The following is a 20,136-nucleotide window of genomic DNA, read 5'->3' on the forward strand; positions in this document are numbered from 1 at the left end:
GCAGCAGCAGTGTACGTCCTTGTGTATCTGCTGCCATCTCTGAAGATGCAATGAGAAGTTGTAGTGAACCATTTCTCTCCTACAGTGGGTAGCTTTGAAAACAGTCTTTTTTTCCAGGGGACACAGGAAAAGAAGCATCAGCTTTCCAGTAACGGTGGCAAAAGCCAACCTCTCACTAAGACAAGCTTGGAGAACAGTAGATAAGAGGACACAGAAGGTTATAACTGAGCTGTTCTAAATCTTTCCAGAATTGTTGTGGAATGCAGAGTACTTGAATATCATGTACTGATTCCTTGAGTACTGAGTATTTTTTGTGGAATTCCAGAAATTAAATGATGTGGACAGAAAATACATCTACAGAGTGAGGAAAAGCCTACACAGAGGGGAGGCAGGATAATTAAGTGAGAAGGTTAAGAGAGCTCTTCATTTGGGTTTTTTTCTTTCTTTTGCTACAAGAACATGTATTTTGAATTTTATTCCTATGTATCATACAGTTGCAATAGAAGACTCACATCCAGCTAAGGCTACTGTCCGTTACAGATAATGAACTTTAGGCAGTGGTACAAGATACCAAGGATTTTAGCTTTTTTAATTTTTTGTATTTATTACATAAGCAGAGACTTTCAGAGCTCTTATCATAACTGTATCTGTTAAAATAGATATAAGAAAGAATAATGAAAAAAAATTCACTTTCAAATGCAAACAGAACTAAAACAAATCAAGCCAGTGAGAGCCTGGACACTAGGGACACCACAATCATTATTAAAATATCTGTTAATAAAGAGGCCATTGAGGACCTGTGCCAGTCTTCCTTGGCGATCCTTTATGTTAAGAACACTTTGACCCTAGTACTGGAAAACAATATTCTGAGTAAATACATTTAATAGCTAAAGCTATTAATAGTTACAGATAATACAGTGCCTACATCTTCCCAAATTTAACTGTGTCATCTTTGTTTCTGTGTTGCAAAAGAATACTGGGTTAAGAAATTCAGACAAAACCAGAGACATTTTTTAAAAACTAAAGGAAAATGCTCCTCATTTTTTGTCAGAGAAGAATACTTCTGGTCTGTTCAGGAAAGGCGGCAGTACTATGCAAGGGTAAGTCAGATGCAACTATGAAGTATGTGTGAATTCTTTGCTGCCTATGGCTTAGCAGCTATATTACTTTTCCTAGACTTGGGGAGGGGTAGGGAAGAAATACTAGAAGAAAACCTGATGGGTAGAATTAAAACATGTTTGGAGAGTTTCTCATCTCTGGCACATTACCTTTTCCTCTTCTCTTACAAATGCCCTCGTTAAAAAGAATTTGAAACTTTTCCCTTCCCCAAAGACCCAGACTGTCATTTATTACTTAACTGTTATCTACATTTTATTCTCCTGAAGGATAAACTTACATCAATGTGACAGTTGCGCTGAATGGCAATGGTTTATGGACCAAGTCATTTATTTATTGTAACTACAACCATATGTTTTAACCTGCTACAAAATTATTAAATACTTCCCATCAATAGTCAGTCCAAGTCAGATTTCTATACTGAATTGCTTAATGTGAATGTATAGCATTTCTGTACTTCAAACAAACAATGTGAGGAGGTAAACAGCAGTTAACTGTATTCATGCCTTATTAGACACAGCTGCACAAATGGGCTGTCGCATTTCATTAGAAAATACTGTGCAAGTTTTATGTGTGCGTGGTGCCCTTCATTTCTGCAGGCAACATGACTACTTTAAATCACAGGAACAGTCACAGAACCATATGCTATTTGTTTTAAAGACACACAAAGGCAAACAATCTGGGATGGGGTGGTGCAGGGGGGACATCCAGAGGGAGATTTAATTTTTTCTTCTATGCCTACCACATTTTTAATTAACAAAGTATTCCTATTAAATACGCAGAACAGTAAACACAGAGAATACAATGCTACAGGAGCCTCAGATAAGGTAAATGCAGGTAAATTTATAGGTATGGAACAAATATTTCCTTTTGCTTTTTGGGGGAAGGTGGGGACAAATGAGAATGAAGCAGTCTTGTTACACCAGTGTCTTGTATCGGCCTTCAAACTGCTCTGTGCCGAGCCAGGGACACCATAGCCAGCAGGCAGCTTTGAGTATAAATCCACTTTTGTCAGGTCTATAGTATGCTGACTTTAATGCTCTTGTGCCCAAAAACATTGCCATGAGGTGAAAAAGGCAAGCTTCCAAAGAGACATCTTCTTAGATCAAGAAAGTTCCTAGAGAAACTTCATGGCAATAAAAGGTAACTTTGCTGAAGAGACGTGAACTGGAGAAAATCTAAAGAAAGACAACCACTAGAAGAAATCTCTCTTGACTTCCCAGGAAAACTCAGGATCATGTGGGAAACACCTACCAGATTGAGTCATTTGTCTGTTACAAATACCTTTGGGACAGCAGATGTAGTAACCTCTTTAATTAAATTCTAATATTCTACACTTCTCCAAGGGTAGAGTTAGATTATCAACTCTGTTTTAAGTAGAGCTATCTGGTCATCTTCAAGAGGATGCACAGCAGTAAGTATTATACAGGCAGACCTCTGGCAAGCCAGATCTGATTTTAAAAGTTATTCTTCATGGCCTACTGCAGAGGTAAAATTCCATTAATATCGTGCTGGCTGAGTCAGCATGTTGCCTTCAAACAAGACTTGCTTTTCTAACCTGGACAAGGAGAGTTAAGCCTTCTTTACTGGAAGGGAGCAAATGATATCAAGAAAATCTATACATCTGCAAAAAATGATACAATAATAATGAACAAAAATCTACCATGGCTCCACAGTTGGACTGAGACACATCAACTTGTTGTTTAGTACTGTCTCTTTGTGTAGCTTTGTGCAGCTTCCTTTGGGAGTGGGGTTGTCATTGAAAAGAGGCAAAAACAATACAGTTTTGTGAGTTCTCTAACACACTGCCAGTTCCATTTCACATGTAAAAGATAAAATCTTAAGTCAGGAAAAGCAGTTAAGTCCAAGACCACCCGATCTCTGCTGGCCTGAAAGCTCAGAAAAGTAACACCACCTTGCTTTCCATCAAATAAGTAAAATTAAATTATGAATATACTTGCTTTCCTACTGAAAGTAATGTGCACTGGTATGTCTATGCATGCTCCATGTGCACAGAAATGTCTGTGATCCAAGGAAGTCTGAGGGCCAGTTGAAAGGGAAATATACAACTCATTAAATTGGGGAGACAGAGGGAATGCAATGTGGCAGCCCCATTGTTAATTTTGGCTATAGCCCATGGTAAAGTTTTCATTTATTTTCAGATATGTTGTTTCTCTGCTTTTTCCTTGCTAGTCTTAGGAAATAATCAAATATATCCTCCAAAGGAAGGAAAACCAAGCTGACAAACCAATATGATCACACTCAAACCCACATATACAGTGCTGGCACCATCAAAGTGGTTTGCAGATAAAAGATTTGATTGGTGATTACTGCCTTTGAGCTAAGAACCTAAATGATAAGCAGTTCCTATAAGTAAAGTTCTCACTATACACTATGCTTTGTGGTGTTGATTTCATTATTATTACAACAGTGTCTGGAATCTTACCTAAGGAGGACACATGGGCTGTGAAAATAAGGCAATACTCATTTCCTTAAAGGCTATGATATAATTAGTGAAAGCATAAAAAAATCCAAAAGGAAATGCAGTCCTTCTCCAAACCTGTAGAAGGGGAAAAATCCAGTCAGGATTATTAGCTAAGAAATCCTACGTATCATGTTCAAAAAACCCCTGCCTTTCTAACTCAGACTATGACAAGCTGAGTGAACCATCCTGACTGAAAGCATTAAAAAAATTACACCAAACAAATCTTTGTATCAGATAACCATGAGTATCATAATGAACAAAATGGATACAAAATTAAATGCTAGAGCATAGATGGAGCTGCCTAACTTCCCATCTCCATTCATATATGACTTTGCCTGCCAGTAACACACAATAAACATCAAATTAATGAGCTTATTAGCATAGACTTAACACCACAGTAACACACTTGATTCAGTACTCAGCAAAATCTTGCCAATTAACTTGTCTATCAGGAGGCTGATGAATGGGTATTGCTAATGGGATTTCTGTAGTTAAGAGGCAAAAAGATGAATCTGCAGTCTTGCACTGCTTACCTGTGACCACAGAAGCCACACCTAAAAAGGCACTGCTTACAAATCCCTGCCTCCTAAAATAAAAGATGCTGCTGCCAAGAGTGCTTGACGACTCCACTTTCTTAGATCCAAAATAGTTCAGGTCATTTTTCTGCAGGTTAATAAGCCCTGAGATTTGCCCAGACTATTGGAGATAATTCTCATGTTTTAGGAAAAGCGTTTTTATAAAACCTGTTTCACGTATGACAGCCTGTCCTGTGCAACTCAAAACAGAAAGAAGCAAGACAAATTTCTTTTGTGAGGGTGTCAATAATCTCCTTCAGAAGCAGGGACTGGAAATCAGATCCTGCATCTAATGGAAATCAGGTAGTACACAACTCTCATCAGTGGAGCAATATGTAGAGCAAAGCAAGGGCTTACTGGGAGTACACACAACAAAAACTGTCTCTTGGAGCACAATTATCTGTGCATGAGTAAATGGTGACTTGTTCAATACTGTAAATATTGTGCCTCCTCACGACTCCTCTACATATACTGGCAGGGATTCAGGGTATCTGTCTTTCAGCCCCATTAATGTTATCTTTTACAGAAAGTAAGCAGTTTATGTTACAAAGGTATTAATTGTTTAAACTTCTAACAAAATAAATATGTATGTATGTGTAGAGGAGGTAATAGTCGTTTTCTGGTTTCCCCCCTGAAAAGGTGGGTCCCATTACAATCATTTATACATTGGAATTCTTTCATTTTACAAGAAGTATTTTGGTTTTGTACACAGAACTTTAATTTAACAGTTTCAATTGACTTAATCTGTTTAGCCCCTTCTTCCCACAAAGCTTTTAAAATTTTATTGATGTAGACATTTGTTCACTTAAGAAAGACATTTCTTCATGAAGTGCTCATTTTAGAGGCTCTAGGTGACCTGTGTCTGGATACAAAATACTAGCTCTTTCACAGGATGAGGAAGGGAGGTCTCTGCTTTTTAAATAAGAGGCACAATGGCAGTACTTAGTAACTTTAAGACCACACAAAAACACATTTCTTTGACAAGAATACAGAAAGATATTCTTAACTCCCATGTGATATCATAACCACACTTAAAATATTTTAACCTCTTGTCAGCCAGTTAGAAAAACTTAAACTAGTTTTCTTTCAACAGATTAATAAATTGTCTGTAAAAATAGCTTCTGTTCACTCTCAAAGCATTTATTTAATGTATTTTATTTTGCTTTCAAAGTAGTCTGAAAAGAGCATTCTACTCACAGAAAATTATTTTGATTAGAAGAATTGTATCTACACATATAGATAGAATTTATACACATATAAAAGAATTTATATGTGTAAATATACGTACACACACACATCTTTCTTCTGAGCAAAACTTGTTGGAATGACTTAATGCTGGCATGCCAAACCTGTGAAATGGTTCATAATCAAGCTCTCTTAGCACATGGAATTGAACTGTAACCAATAAGCTCCTCCTCTATGGACTGTCACAGACGGTGCGCAAAATCGAACGCACTCAAAAGAGCTCATCACTTCCTCAAATTTAGTCCACTGTTTTTGTTGTATTGCTGTAACACTGAGGTGTTCCCAGCAATTTAGGGCTCTGTTTTATAGAAATGTATAGAAAACACATAAATACAACTGAGTTCTTGTTAGAAACAAGGTATCATGAATGTAAGAGGCATTGAGCAAGCAAAAGAAACAATCTGAGACCATGTGAAGCAGGTGTCAAGAAGTAATACTATTTCATGGCTTGTATACATCAGTTTTTAAGCAAGGCCATGAAATGCAACATAAATTTTATACAGAATAAATACGTGCAATGTCAAAAATATCACATGTAAAAAGGCAGAATCCAAATGGTTTACATGTTCTGGACATGACTCCACTTTAAATGCAGCAAGTCTAACAAACAAATGGCTAAATAAGACCTTATAGTAAATAATTTGGAACCTTAAGTATCTGATGTATGACTATTTTCACTTCGTCAACAAATTACATTTTATCCTCTAGTGTCCAAACTTCAATCTCATCCAAAAGGTACCAAATTCCAAAGGATGACCTTTGCAATCAAGACGGTATCATGCAAAACTCCCACCAAGACAATTAATTCCATATGCAGCTTTATGCTGAAATGTGATTGATTAAATGTCAAGATTTATTTTTTTAAATGTAAAATCTCTAAATACAGGCAGCTAACATCATGGGTCTTCTTTCCAAATCCTGTTGCAATATCTCTTCTAAAGAGATTAATTGATCAACATTGTAGGTCACTAAAAAGACTATTTATTGCACGGAGCTGAGCTATGTAATTATAAATTACGTGTTGACTAAAGCAATATAAATAATAACAACAAGGAATGTCACTGATCTTATCTTAATCTATTCTATGTAGAAATAAAGGTCTCTATGGCTGAACTATGAATTATTCTTGCAGAGGAAGAGGAAGTACTCCAAAAGCTTTTCTATTTCCTCACTTTTTTTTATCAAACTGCTTGCTTCAGCAGCCTGAAACCGATGCTTAAGCTTTTGGTTTATTCCAGCTTAGAGTCAATAAAAGTCATCCAGTAACTATTGTACCCTGTAGAGAAGCATGAAAACTACAGTGAGTTCTAGGCACAGAAAATTTGCAAGCTGGTGTCTTAAGAGTTTCTAAATTTATTGGCAGAGGGTTCTGTGCAGGCATGCATATGTGAGCAACGCCTACCATAATATGTGCAAATAAATAATAATGTCACCTTTGATGAAGTAATGAGTCATGCATACCCTGCATTTGTAAAAACGGTAGAGAACCACAGCACAGGATGGAATGGTTACTAACAACCTAGCTATTAGATCTTGCTACTGAAATATTAACTACAATATAAAATACTCAGCTGTATTGCAGTTTTTCCACTTCTTTTTTTTTTTTTTGTGAGTTTGCACTCCAATATTCATAGGAGAAAGAATGATGTCATTTTATTAACCTCATAACCACTTTCCGCCAACAGAAAAGTAAAAACATTGGATGACATCTGGCATGAAGTTTCTGTTTCTCTTAACAACATGTCTGTATTTTCTGTTTCTCAAGACACCAAGGACAAAAATAAAAACTGCCTTCTGACAAATTTTACAGCACCAAAACGAGAAAATAAAAATAAAATAAAATTTGTTAAAATTATTTAATTAGTATTTGGAATTTTAAACATGAAAATACTATACAGTCAAGAGCCCTCCATGTAAGTATATGTACACAGCTTCCACCACCAGAGTATTTGATCTACTTATATTATTACCAGGAGTCATTAAAAACTTTGTTGAAATATTACAGTGTTCTCTTTCTTATTATAGCAAAGCTTTGAAAAAAGAAGAGTGAAAAAGAAATGGTAAAATTTAAAAAACTACCAAGTCATCCTTTGAAAAGGAGTAAGATAACTTTAGAAGATAATGATTTTGATAGATACATCACATATTCTATACCAAATTCACACATAATAACAACTTCGATATACAGATAGATGGCAGCCTATCTTCTGAGACCTTTGTTTGCTAATTGGCATTGCCACACTGTATTGGTTTTTCTAAGCAGTCAAAGTGATGTGCAGTGCCCACCTGTATATTCTTGGTGGAGACTAGCATAGAGGTAACACACTGTTGAGCTAGGTAGGCTGATCATGAGCTCAAATCCAAGAGCAACAGGACCGTCAGGTCAACTGAATACTGTCCACAATATCTGCTAGAAGCAGGACATTTCCAAACTCACTGATGACATTTCTGATGCCTTAGCTGGGAAATGCCATGTATGGGAGCACAGGCTCGATCATCAAAGCACTTACCTCAGAGACAGTGCAGGTCATTAAAAGAGTCAAAGCTCAGAGAGGACTTGGTGCGAGAAGTTGGACAATCCAAATAGGTGAAAACTGAAACGATTTTTAGCCAGATAGGCATCATAAAGGTAACCATATCCACCCATCTATACAGTGAAGCTGTGAATGTGTTAGGGATCAATTTTATGGATTTGTTGGTTTTGTGGGGCTTTTTAAGTATGATTTAGTATGAATTTAATTCAAATTACTCTTGAGATTATGTGACATTAATCAGCATCACAAACCAAAGCTTTGACAGTTCTGAGATCCAATGGTAGCATCATAGCATCATGGTTTCTAGGTCAATGTTGAAGATGTCTAATTTCATGGTAAATTGTGAAATGCTGGTCAGCAGGTACAAAAACTCTTTGCCATGAAAAAGAAGCAACATTTCCCTTCCCAACACTATAATAAAAATGAATTTAATAATCGTCCAGATTTCCTTATTTGGGGCAATATGGCTATTTTAAGACAACAGTGCTGGTATATTTTTGCAGTTTTAAAAGGAAGGTTAGACATCTTAAAAAAGAAGAAAATATCCTCATCTTAAAGAAGAAACACCCATCTCCCCCTCTGGGGAGAGGTCACTGAATAAAATCCAACCTTAGAATTTAAATGGATGGGGCTATTAACAAAATAGACTACTACTCAGTATGACAAGTACTTTACTCTTAAATCTGAGAGCAAAATTATGCCAGAACAACGCAGCCAATTCTAAGAGGTAGCACCCAACCCAGGCAATTTCAGAGCAGCGCCCTTCGAAGAGGAACAGCCCTTTTCCTTGAGTCATAATTATGGCCCCATTCACACTGTCTGCTGCTTACTTTTAAACTGAATTTGGAGGCAGAAATCACTTTCAGTGAATATATAAGTATTATAAGATAAAAACAACAACATTTTTTTTCTCTCAGTGTCACATATTATTTACCCTGGAGATGGTTCCTCTTGTGCTTTTGTATTTTATGGGCCCATCCTGCTTAATGAACCCACATTAAAGTCATCCATTTTAGAAGAAGAGGGGTATAGCTGAAAAGTATGGAGTGGCAACACTCTTTCTTACTTTGCTACCTCCCTAAATATTAAACCCTCTCTTGAAGGAAAATAAGGCAGTTGCATGAGGAATACTGGGGAGTTACAGGCAGTCTGGTGTAGTATTTAGCTTGTGCTCCCCTTCCCATCTATCAGTTTTATGGATGGTCAGAATCAGAAAAAATAGAAAGAGGACCCCAGTAGAGGGAAAATACGATGGGGCAGGATATCTCCTTGATAAATAGGATATACTGTTTCAATTCACACATCATTTAAAACTTCTGGGTAGTGAAAGCTCTATCATCTGCAGACGTAGAGCAGCAGAACATAGAGAAAATTTGTGATCAACAAGATTAATCATTCTGATGTATTACTTTTAACCAGCACATGATCCTCTTTCCTTTGAGGTCAAGGCCATGATTCCACTGAAATCCAATTTGGCTCTCAGACCACCCATCCATCCCAGTTAAGAAGAGGACAACTCTGTGGTAAGCATGCAGGTGCACTTCCAGTCAAACCCAAACTTTCTTGATGCAGATGTAAAAAATTTATTGAGCCAACATAAGTCTGAAAAATGTAGTAAGAGATCTTTAGTTATGATAAAATAGTAGAAGTGGGCTGTTTTCGACCTCTAGCAGGACATTTTAGAACTGAGTACCTGCAAGTGAAAGGAGTGAATCAAGGAGCAAGGAGAAAGAGAAAAACAGAAAAGATTATTCAACGTAAGAGTTAGACTAAAGGCTTCTTGTCAACAATGGTTTTTTCTTCTGAAAAGCACAAAGTAGACTAAGCAGAGAATCATGAGACCCATCGGAGAGATCCAGCAATGACAGAAATTCCAAAACTGCGCAGATTTATTTTTTTGGGAAATCTGAGATTCTAACACCAGTTGTTTATACTGGGTTATCTCCTTTAACATCAACTGGAGTCTGACATGCCTCCATCAGCGAAAAATCTAGAATTCCTACATCGTCAGAGCCTAATAATATTACTCCCAGCAGATCTTTCACAAACAAAGTTGTCTTCTATGTGGGTCCAATACACAACAGAAACAATAGTACTTTCATGTTGAAACAATTACTTTTTACCTATGATTCTTTATTATTTTAAAATACCTGAAACATAACAAATATGCTAAATAATTTCTCAGTAGTACTGCTGAAATAAACTACCATAATAAACATACAATTTAGTGTAGTGTGCTATGTACCGACCATTCACAATGTAATGTCCTAGTTGATTTTTTTTAAAATAAAAATATCTTGGGTCTCAGTACTTTGCTCTTCTTACAAACCCCTGTCAACAGCTCAGAGACAGGCCATGTGCTCAGAAAACTGTCTTCAAAACAGAGTCCATGTAATTGAAAATAACTGTTGTTTGAACTACTGAAAATGAGTATGTGCTTAAAGAACAGCTACAAATGTTAGCCTAGAAAGTTTGCTTTGGCTAGCACAGTTTACCCTACTATGATGAGTGGAAGGCAGTGGGTAGAATCCAAAGCCACCTACGATTATGACAGTGCTTGTTAAACATTTCTTTTTCATGAAATGTATAGTTTGGTTGTTTCTTACCTCTGTTTTTCTACTCCCTGCTGATTTACTGCATGGCTTTTATATAGGCAGCTGTCTGTTGCTGTGAAAACAATGCTGAGTTTGCAGCTTTATTTTGATTCTAAAGCTGAACTGGTTTTAAGATGGAACTTAGCTTCTGAGAAGAGCTATGTGACATGACTCACTACAGGAGAAAGAAGGGGACTATAGGTCATCAGTCCCATCTTCTACAGTCCAGACAAACTAAAGAATGGCTGCAATGAGTTCTTTTACCTGAGATGTGCTCATTTTTTAACTAGAGAAAGAAAGTTGCTAATGGTATTAAAAAATATTTCAGTCTTACCAAGAGAGAATAGTTTTTAAAATTAATGTAGTCAAGAGCTTGCTACTATCTAAGTTTTGCATTTTTTTTCTCCCCAGACCTTGCAGAAATTCAATGACTACAAAGCTATAAAGTGTGGGCATATTCTTCTTAAAGGACCAGGGATCTTATCCTGCTGCCAAAGATCATGGGGAGAGTCAGGCTGATTGTTTGTTTTCCACGTCTAGAAAAAGATGGCTAATTTTTACAGAAGCATCTGGTTTTAGTTGAGAACAACACTATATATTTCCCTCATTTAAGGCTGACTCTAACTTCAGTAGGAGTTACCTCATGAAGACTTGCCCCTTGCTAGGGTTTCTGAAGATGGTGCCTTTAAAAACAGCACAATGGCAGAAGAGACAGCATAGGAAGAAAAATTTTGAGCTTTCCCTGAACTGCAGCAGAAATTAACTCTACCAGGTTCTTAGAAAAAACTACTCCTTTCTTTGGTACATCTCCAAAGGTTAGTAGGATAGAGTTCAATATACCACTAACTCTTAATTTCCTGTGATACAAAATGGTATGTAAATAATACTGTGGTTACCAACAGGATGTTGTAAAAAATGTGGTGGTGGTAAAGCTGAGGTAGATGACAGTTGAGAACAAGAGAAACTTCACTCTCTTGTGTGCATGGAATTTCCAACTATGATTTCATCTACTCAGCAAACTACACAAGTTTTACACTGACATCATAACAATCTCCTCTCTGAATCTGATTCGGCATGTTACCTCAAGAAGCATCTTCTGGCTGGTAGTGATGATAATAGTAATAACAATAATCCTACCCAATGCTAAAAGTTATATCATATTGCAACTTTATATAGATGTACAATTGTCACCCAATTCAGTATACCTCACCTTTAATGCCTACCCTTTTGTTTATAAAAGTCCTTAGAAAAAGCTATAAAATATTACATATGTAAGTTCCCATTCTTTTTACCAGTTCGACAATAAGGAACAGCTCTTTAACAAGACACCTAATACACTTCTTAAAAAAATATAAGCTACAGAATGCAATGGAAATTCAAAAATTGAACATAAGGCATACTTGCAGAAGTAATCTCTCAAAGGCAAGGAAGTTGTCCCATTTGGAAGTCTGAGGGTGTTTCAAAGTCTGGACTGTGGCCAGTACAAGCTGTAGAAGACCACAGTGGTTCTCCAAAGCTTTGAGATTATTTCTGAAAAGCTTAATGTATGAACTGAGCTGTTCTGGGGTGACTCTGCCTGTGGAAAGGAAAAAAGGAAACAGCATTCAGTGGTGGCAAATACAAACCTAATTTTTTTAAATTATAGTGAAAGGGTTATAGAGAACTGTAGAGGCTCTCTCTGCTATGGGCCTGATCCTAGCTTCATTGTAGTCACTGGGAGCTTCAGCTGCAGCAACAGGTCAGACAAAGACTTCACCCATGAATTGTGGCTTAAGGTTTGTAGTATGTCAGCTTTTTAACAACGCACAACAGATGCTGATGTAATGGGCAATATAATTTTTGTTTTCAGACATAGAGGGACATTAATTTAAGCTAGGAAAATAATACTTGACAGCTGCTTCTAAAAAATCTTTCTGTTTTTACCAGAATTTCAGTGGCAATTTGTGAGCCTTTTACCTTACACCAAACTCACACCCTCTCACCACTTCCTGAGGATGCATTTTTGATTAGTCTTGACTCAAAAGATAGATATAATGTTAGTGATGCAAGGAACTGTTTTCCAGAGCTGTTCTTGGAAGGAACACTTCCAAAGTGTGACTCTTCAGTTTCTGAGACGTAATTAGCATAGCATAATTTCACTGGCTAGTTGAAAATAGACAGCCCAGTGCCCACACGTAGGCCTGTAGATGTCTCCTTATTAGAAAAGCATGAGGGGCACCGTTTGGGCCATACAAACACTACAAAATTAGCCATTGTTCCATCCAACATTAAAGTGCAAGCTGAAGTGCTCAACCAATTCATATTTCAGAAAGAATGTCTTTCAGGAAGGAAGGTAGGCCCATGGCAGATCATCTGCCCCAAGAAAATCATCACAGGTGATCATACATGCCATCAACAGGCAGCAAAAAGTTATGTCAAAACACCATCGTAGTTGCAAGTCTGCGTTGTGATCAAGTCCAGGGCTGGTTCCCGGCAACCTCTGCCAATAACAAGTTATATTCCTCAAGGAAACCAGACCTAAAGAGCAGGGATATATGAGTAGAGTGAGGAGGATCCTTTAACAGGACAGTCTTTGGTGCCAGGAAGACACTAGGGTGAGCTGATGCTAAGTGGTTCATGGCTGACACCACTGATCATTTCACTCAGGATTGTTCCATAAAGGAAAATTCTCTTAAAACTGCCTCTGGATTTTTTCTCTGCGTTTGGTTATATCATCACTTTACAAGGTTCCCCATCTCCCTCTATCCTTTCAGTGTCATATAAATGGCAAATAAGTTATTCCAACAGTGAATAAATGCTGAAAGCTCCTTCTATTATTTTCAGTGATACCAAGGGCAGTCTTTGGAAGAGCATTTAGATTTGGGAAAGCTGCTAAATAAAGTAAAAGCACACAGGCTCTTTATGTGAATTTTAATGGAACGCATCAAACCGAAAAGTCAGCAAATTAACACACAAATCAAGCTGACACCACTCAGTAGGCCGGAGGGCCGACAAAAGGCTTTCAGTTAGCCCACATAGGCTAAAACAGCAACCACGGCCATGTGTGTTTTTAGACTAAACACTGGAGCTTTCAGTCTTGTTTTATTTCTTTTAAAGCTGTGTCAGGCAGATTTACACGGTGATTTGAAAATGTCAACCATGATGCCTTGCAGCATACCTTTGATAATGACTGCATTATTACCTAGAGCAGTCCTGATATATTGTAGCATATTCAAAATCTGATAACTTGCTTCAATTGAGAAAACATGCAGTTGCCAGCCTTCCCTCATATGAAACAGTAAAATAAGAGAGCTTTCGAGACTTCTGATTTCAATTAAAAAAAAATTCAAGAGTTTTGTTCCATATTGTTCCTTGTGAAAGTGAATCCAGATGCAGCACTGGATCAGTTTGAGATCCATTCAGCACCATTTTAGATAAACAATCAAACTCTTTCCCACCCTCAGAGTATGACCAAAAGAAAGTCCAACACATATATAAATATAAGTAAAATCCTGGCCTTAGCAAGTCATTAACAAAACTTACATTGGCATTACAGAGTCCAGCATCTCATCTGTGATATTTATAATACCCATGGAACCACTCAGATCCAGGGTTTGAGAGTTCCAGCCAATTTCTACACAGAAATCTCTCTGGATAGCTGGCTGATAAATACAACTATTTCAGAAGCTGAGGAAAGGAATTTGGGAAAGTGATTGGTGGTAATCAGCAATTAAATTACTTTTCCTGAGGCCTAAATCCTCATCACCTTCCTGCTGTTTGCTCACAGAGGGAGACTTCAGCACAACAGACTAAATTTAATCTAATCTCAACCCCACCAGCCTTTTGGATTTTTAAAGTCCCCCTGCTGTTTCAAGTCATTTTGTGTTGCAATGTGGCAGACAGGTCCTAAGAAATCGAGAGGAGATAGATTTCAATCACACCATCACATTTCAACTGTTCTTCTAAAGCATATTCTGAGATTCACAGGCAGAAGATGGTAATTACTGGCAGAAAAGACTTTACTGTAAGCATCTTGTCCTGCTCTCTGCTCTTCTTCCTGCTCCATTACAGTCATACTCTGCTCCAAACTCTACATCCACGCATAGCCAGATGTCTTGTGTGGGCATCAAAGTCTAACTTGTGAGGGCTACATTATGCTGACAGAGCATTGGATAATTTTTTAATTCCTGGATGTGGAAAAGAGAAGCATGATCTCAACCACCCTTAAGGGATTTAAAAATACTGATAACCTTTCTTGCACAAATGCCAGGAATTCCACATTGTCTGGGAAATAACCTCTGCCATTAATACTTATCAAGCAGCATCTGTGAAACAGGTACATTTGTCCCAAACTCTGTCATCTACTTTAAATCCCAATACAGAACTTGATGAAAACAATATCCACTGAAAGCAATATTAAAACGAAACAAAAGCCAAACACACACACAAAAAAACAACAAAAAAGAAAACCCAACAACAAAAAACCATTTCAAAGCTTCATGCCTCTTGTCAAGTACAACAAAGAGGATAAAATGGGTAGGTGGTGACTGGGAAGTACCACAGTGAAACTCAAAAGTTAACAGAATATAGGAGGATGGGGAACAGAGAAGAAAAACAGTGAGTGATGTTGACAGACTGATGATGTGGGGGAATTAATTCAGCTAAGAAACTATGCATGGTTAGTTTGGCACAATTAACATATTTGTGTACTAATGTAAGAATCTTGGGCAACAGAATGAAATAACAGTGTAAGGAATGAAACTGGACATTACAGAAGTAACAAAAAGATGATGGACTAGGGATCAGGTTCATTACTGAAGGACCTGTTCCATCCAAGAGATGCTAAATGTCAGTTGATGAAGCAGCTCTGTGTTTTAGTACTCTGAAAAATGAAGGATAAAAAGGAAGTGATAACAGGGACTAGGCTAGTCTAGGAAAAGAGAAAACAAATATTTGTGTCTAAGAAATGGTGAAATTAGCTATCTTATTAGCTGATGTCAGGAGTATGAAAAGCTTCAGGACAAATATCCAAGAAAAAAAATACCTTACATCACACAGAAAAGGGAGATAAAATGCAAAGTGCATTTATCAAAGAATATAATGACAAACTGATATATAACCAGTTAACGAATTAATTATAATACATATGGATTTAGCATAGCATTAACTATGCCACAACCACATTTGAGTGAGAAAAGACTAGGATTACAAGAATTGCAAGATATCTAAGAAACATCCAAATGTAGATGGCAGGTAATATGCAATAGAGAAGTATTAGTATATAATAAGAAAAGTGTGTTCATCTGTGTGCATGTACATATTTATAGTACAAATTTTGGTAACAAATGGTTCCAGAATGGGGGCTGTCAGAAGCTTGTGGAACATCATTAACATGGAGAAAGAGCAGAAGGCACAGCTGGATTGCTTTGAGTGGGATGAAATTTAACAGCATAAACTGCAAAATTATGGATTTTGAGGCTAGGATAAGAGCATCTGCTGTAAATGAGGAGTTAAAACCTGGAAATGACAGAAGAAGGAAATAATGTCTAGGCCTCCTCATCATAAAAAAGCAGGTACAATTCGTACCAGGTGATATAGTTCCAGTAAAAACAAGACCATAGAAATGCCTCAATACAAAGCCTCTCCCTCCTCGAGCACTTCACGCAGCTCCAATCACTCCCATTCTTGGAATTTAACTCAAAATTGTGACACGTACACAGAGAGGTTACTATAGTGATTATAAAGTTACTAAAGCAAAATAGAAATGCCTGGCTTATACAGGTTCCCTGCCCCAGCTGGAAAAAAAGACATCTCTATGAATACATGAAAAATATTTACATTAAGGTTCAATATTGATACTACAACTAACAGGGATAAATAAAGCATGCATATATTTACACAAGACATTAAGAAACATCACTGTATCAACCAATCTTCCAGTAGTGGAGATGAGTTGAGGCAAACAAATTTAACTCAGCCTAAAGTGAAGTTTGATGAGTATCTACTGAGCAGTTGCATAAATGTTCACAAGACTTAATTCAATACAAATGGTCGCCTTCAGTCCTTCACTGCTATGATAATTAATTTGCAAACATATTGGGACATAGAGATGTTGAATTCCACCTCCAACTTTCAAGAATTCAGGGCAGATCTCAAAAGAACTGCAGATCACTTTTGCCAACTTTTACATTACAGAAGCTGTAGCTTGGTTTTGGTTGTTTCTCAACAATTAATTGAAATAAATAATTTGTTGTTAACTGTGAAAATAGCAGCACTGCATACCAACACTTGCAACTTTGCATCACATTGAAAATAACACAGTTCATACTACATGTACTAATGATGACATGCACAATTAGACTGAAGGGAAGAAGTATTTCTGTTACTAGTAAAGCATTATCTTGAATGATAAACATACTGTAGCAGAAATTACCAGCAACCAATACTAAAGGTTTGTCAAAAATCTGGTTTTGAGTAGTGAGAGTAGACCGAGTGGAAGAGAAGGACTTCCACCTCAACAGTTAAACAAAAAGTTAACTGGACAAACCACATTTATAGACATCAAGACACAATTCAGCAGTACGACTTTTTTTCCATTTTAAACTAATGCTGCAGTCTGTGTAATTCAATGCAGGCATTGCTTTAGGAATATAATTATTTTTCAAGATAGATTTATTGGTAAAAGCAATTTTTTTAATTCATAATCCAAACCTGCATATTTCTGTAACATAAAAATTTATGGATGAACAAGGTGTCAAAAGAGCAAAGGTCAGAATTATCAATGCACTGTTCCAACCATAGAGGCCTTATTTTTTCATATAACACTTAGTTAATTATCTCCACAGTAAAAGAAAACAAGTAAAGAAAACAAGTAAAGAGGAAAGTACATTTTGTGACCAACTGAGTAAACAAGTGGATGCTCTTCCAAGAATACAGGAACCGCCAAATACACACAGCTTTAAACTTTGTTCAGTTTAATGCAAGAACAGAGTCAGAGCTTCACTGGCTGGAGGCTTTTGCTGAGGTCCATTTTTCACTTGAAAGAACCATGAATAAGAAAGAATCTTGGCACCCTTATGTTCACAGATGAGATTTTTCAAGTCAGTAGAGGGCTGAAGAAAATCCAGATAAATTGTTTTGCTTGTTCACAGTCTTAGGAATATAGACCTATCTCTCGCAGTAGCAATGCCGGATACTTGAGAGGAATGTAGAAAGCTCTTGTATTCCACAAAGCCAACTGGGAAACGGTACTGCTAAGGGAATTAGATATTTTACAAGCCAAGTGAGAGCAATTTAGCAGGACAGATGATGCCCCTTATGTCTCCTTGTTAGTACAATTTCCAGATGTTGTTATTAATTCAAAATGTTTTTGTAATTCTTGGGAAGTTTCAATAGCAATCTTTAAAAGCAAGTGCCACAGAAATAATTTGATCTCAACTTTTGTTTAGCTTACTTCAAAAGTCATCCAGCCCTCAAACTATTAATAAAGAAGATAAGAACGTCAACTAATCCCTAGTTCTTTGGAGAGATGGAAAGTAGGCCAGTATGAGATGCTGTTTGGCTGGTTTCTCCAGAATAAGGCTCTGGACCCAACGAGCTCTAACTTACAGCAGACTGAAAGCAGAATTCTCAAGCTTATTTCTAAGAGTTTATGCTCATCTCCCACAGACATGAACCCATCTGCTCTTGTCGCTTCTAAGCCTCTCCCTTTTCTGTTGCAGGAACATCACTTTCCAGATAATCCCCTGGTTACAGGTATGAGCAAGTCCTCACTAGAACAATCCCAGGATAAGCCCATCTGGGGGATCTCAGCAGTCCCTGAAGCACATCCCTAAACACACTGCCACATGGCAGTGGCAGCCTCCTGCTGCCTGCCCCCTGCAACACTGTGCCATCGAGAAAGAGCTGCAACTGGCCTTCCTTCCTGGCCCTTACTGACCCCCATTCCTCCTGCCACTTTAACAACAGCTGGGGGACATAAACAGGGGAAGTCAGCCACTTTTCCCTGCCTGTCATAGGCTTTCCAGGGCATCTGAAGACGTTGAGGGAGGTAGAGTCTGTCACATCTCACATGTCTAAAGGTACAGCAGTGGTTTTCATGGAGCCATAGACTGGTGACAACTACACCTTCCTTCTTTGTACACTCTACCATTCAGTTTTCCCTCTTTTAAATGTTAAATCAGTATGCACAAAAAAGTAACAACCCTCTCTAGCCAGTGTCTACAATATTCTCTGGTTGCCCTTCCAAATATTAAAGCAAATTTTAGAACTGTTTGAATAAACAGGTGAAATCTTGTCTTCCAGAATTAAGCTTTCCAGGAGCTGTCATCAATATAAAACTTCTAATTTAATGCTGGCATACCAGAATTTACCAAATACTCCTCTTAAATATGTATCATGGTCATATTTTATTACTTACTTTTTTAACTCTTCCACCAAGTTAATAAATACAGAGTACTAGGCCACATTCCAAACAGAGGGTCTCCAGCCCTTAAAAGCTGGTAGCCCTTGAAAACAGTAACTGACTGTGACTGCAAAAGGACATGAAATCTACAAATTTCGTTGAATTATCTCCAGAACATTCTAAACTTCTCACAGAAATGAATCAACTTGTTTGTCTTAAAATAATATTCCCAAAGGATTTCAGGTGGCTTGCGCATGTCCTCATTTAACACTACGACATATGTTTTGAGACACTGAAGTACTTCATCGTGTTCTTGGCATGCTGTCCCAGAGAAAGGGAGGTCATTGTTCTTCTTTGCTACGTTATTCACAGGACTGATTATTTCTCAAATGATTTCTGGAAGACTTCTGCAGCTGAGAATATCCTAATAATCATTTTGGGTGGTAAGCAAATAAATAGGGGATGGAAAACATGATGATTGTATGAGTACATCCATATGTAATTCACCATGTCTCTTGTGTAACGAGTCATCCTTTGTGAGACTGAATGAAGAGGCTTACATAACTATGCTTGGAAAAAAAGCACTAGGCAAACCACCCAGTTTTACTGAATTGCCATGTTCCACCTCAAGTTTTACACTCAGGGACTTTGCAAGCACACCAACACGTACCGTATCTTTGGTTTAAATCCTTCAGCACAGGCTGCTCTCAGTTACACTTCACTCCTTCTGAATTACTTTCAGCCACTTTCTTCGAGTTTGTTCCCCCTCTTTTTTTGACTAGATGGCTCAAAGTACAGTACTGAGTGTTGATTGCCACAACTACCACAGTGTTCCAGCAAAATGCAGGTGCCATGAGTTTCCACTGCATGTCAAGCAGACACCAGAGTCAGCATCTCCCAACCCATACTCATCAACTCTTGCTGATGTAAAACAGTCTCTGTGGCTGACGCACCCTACAAAATTAAGATATCACAGCACACATTGCAGCAAGTTCTACCTTATCCTCAACCAGGCTGCTTCCCCACAGATCTAAATAACAGCAATTGCAGTGAATTTCATTTTCCAGACTTAAAGAATTAGTATTTTGTTTTTCACCCAGGTACAGAGAGGCTTAAGGGACCTGCTTCTGTGTTTTAACCATGTCTTGATCATCACAAATGGACAGTCTACTAGTACAGTGACTTTTTTTTTTAAAACCTCAAA

The 20,136-nt window shown here is 37.5% G+C and overlaps 1 protein-coding gene across 2 annotated transcripts in view; it reads right to left on the reverse strand.

The window, feature by feature from the left end:
• Window positions 1-20,136, reverse strand: part of SCFD2 (sec1 family domain containing 2) — a 189,351-nt gene that overhangs the window by 125,656 nt on the left and 43,559 nt on the right. For both annotated transcript variants that reach the window (XM_032685875.1, XM_032685873.1), the window contains exon 4: window positions 11,950-12,125. In XM_032685875.1, coding sequence (XP_032541766.1) covers window positions 11,950-12,125 — 176 coding nt within the window. The remainder of the gene's footprint in view (window positions 1-11,949; window positions 12,126-20,136) is intronic.

Source organism: Chiroxiphia lanceolata, chromosome 4 (assembly GCF_009829145.1).
Source record: "Chiroxiphia lanceolata isolate bChiLan1 chromosome 4, bChiLan1.pri, whole genome shotgun sequence".
Classification (NCBI taxonomy): Eukaryota; Metazoa; Chordata; class Aves; order Passeriformes; family Pipridae; genus Chiroxiphia; species Chiroxiphia lanceolata.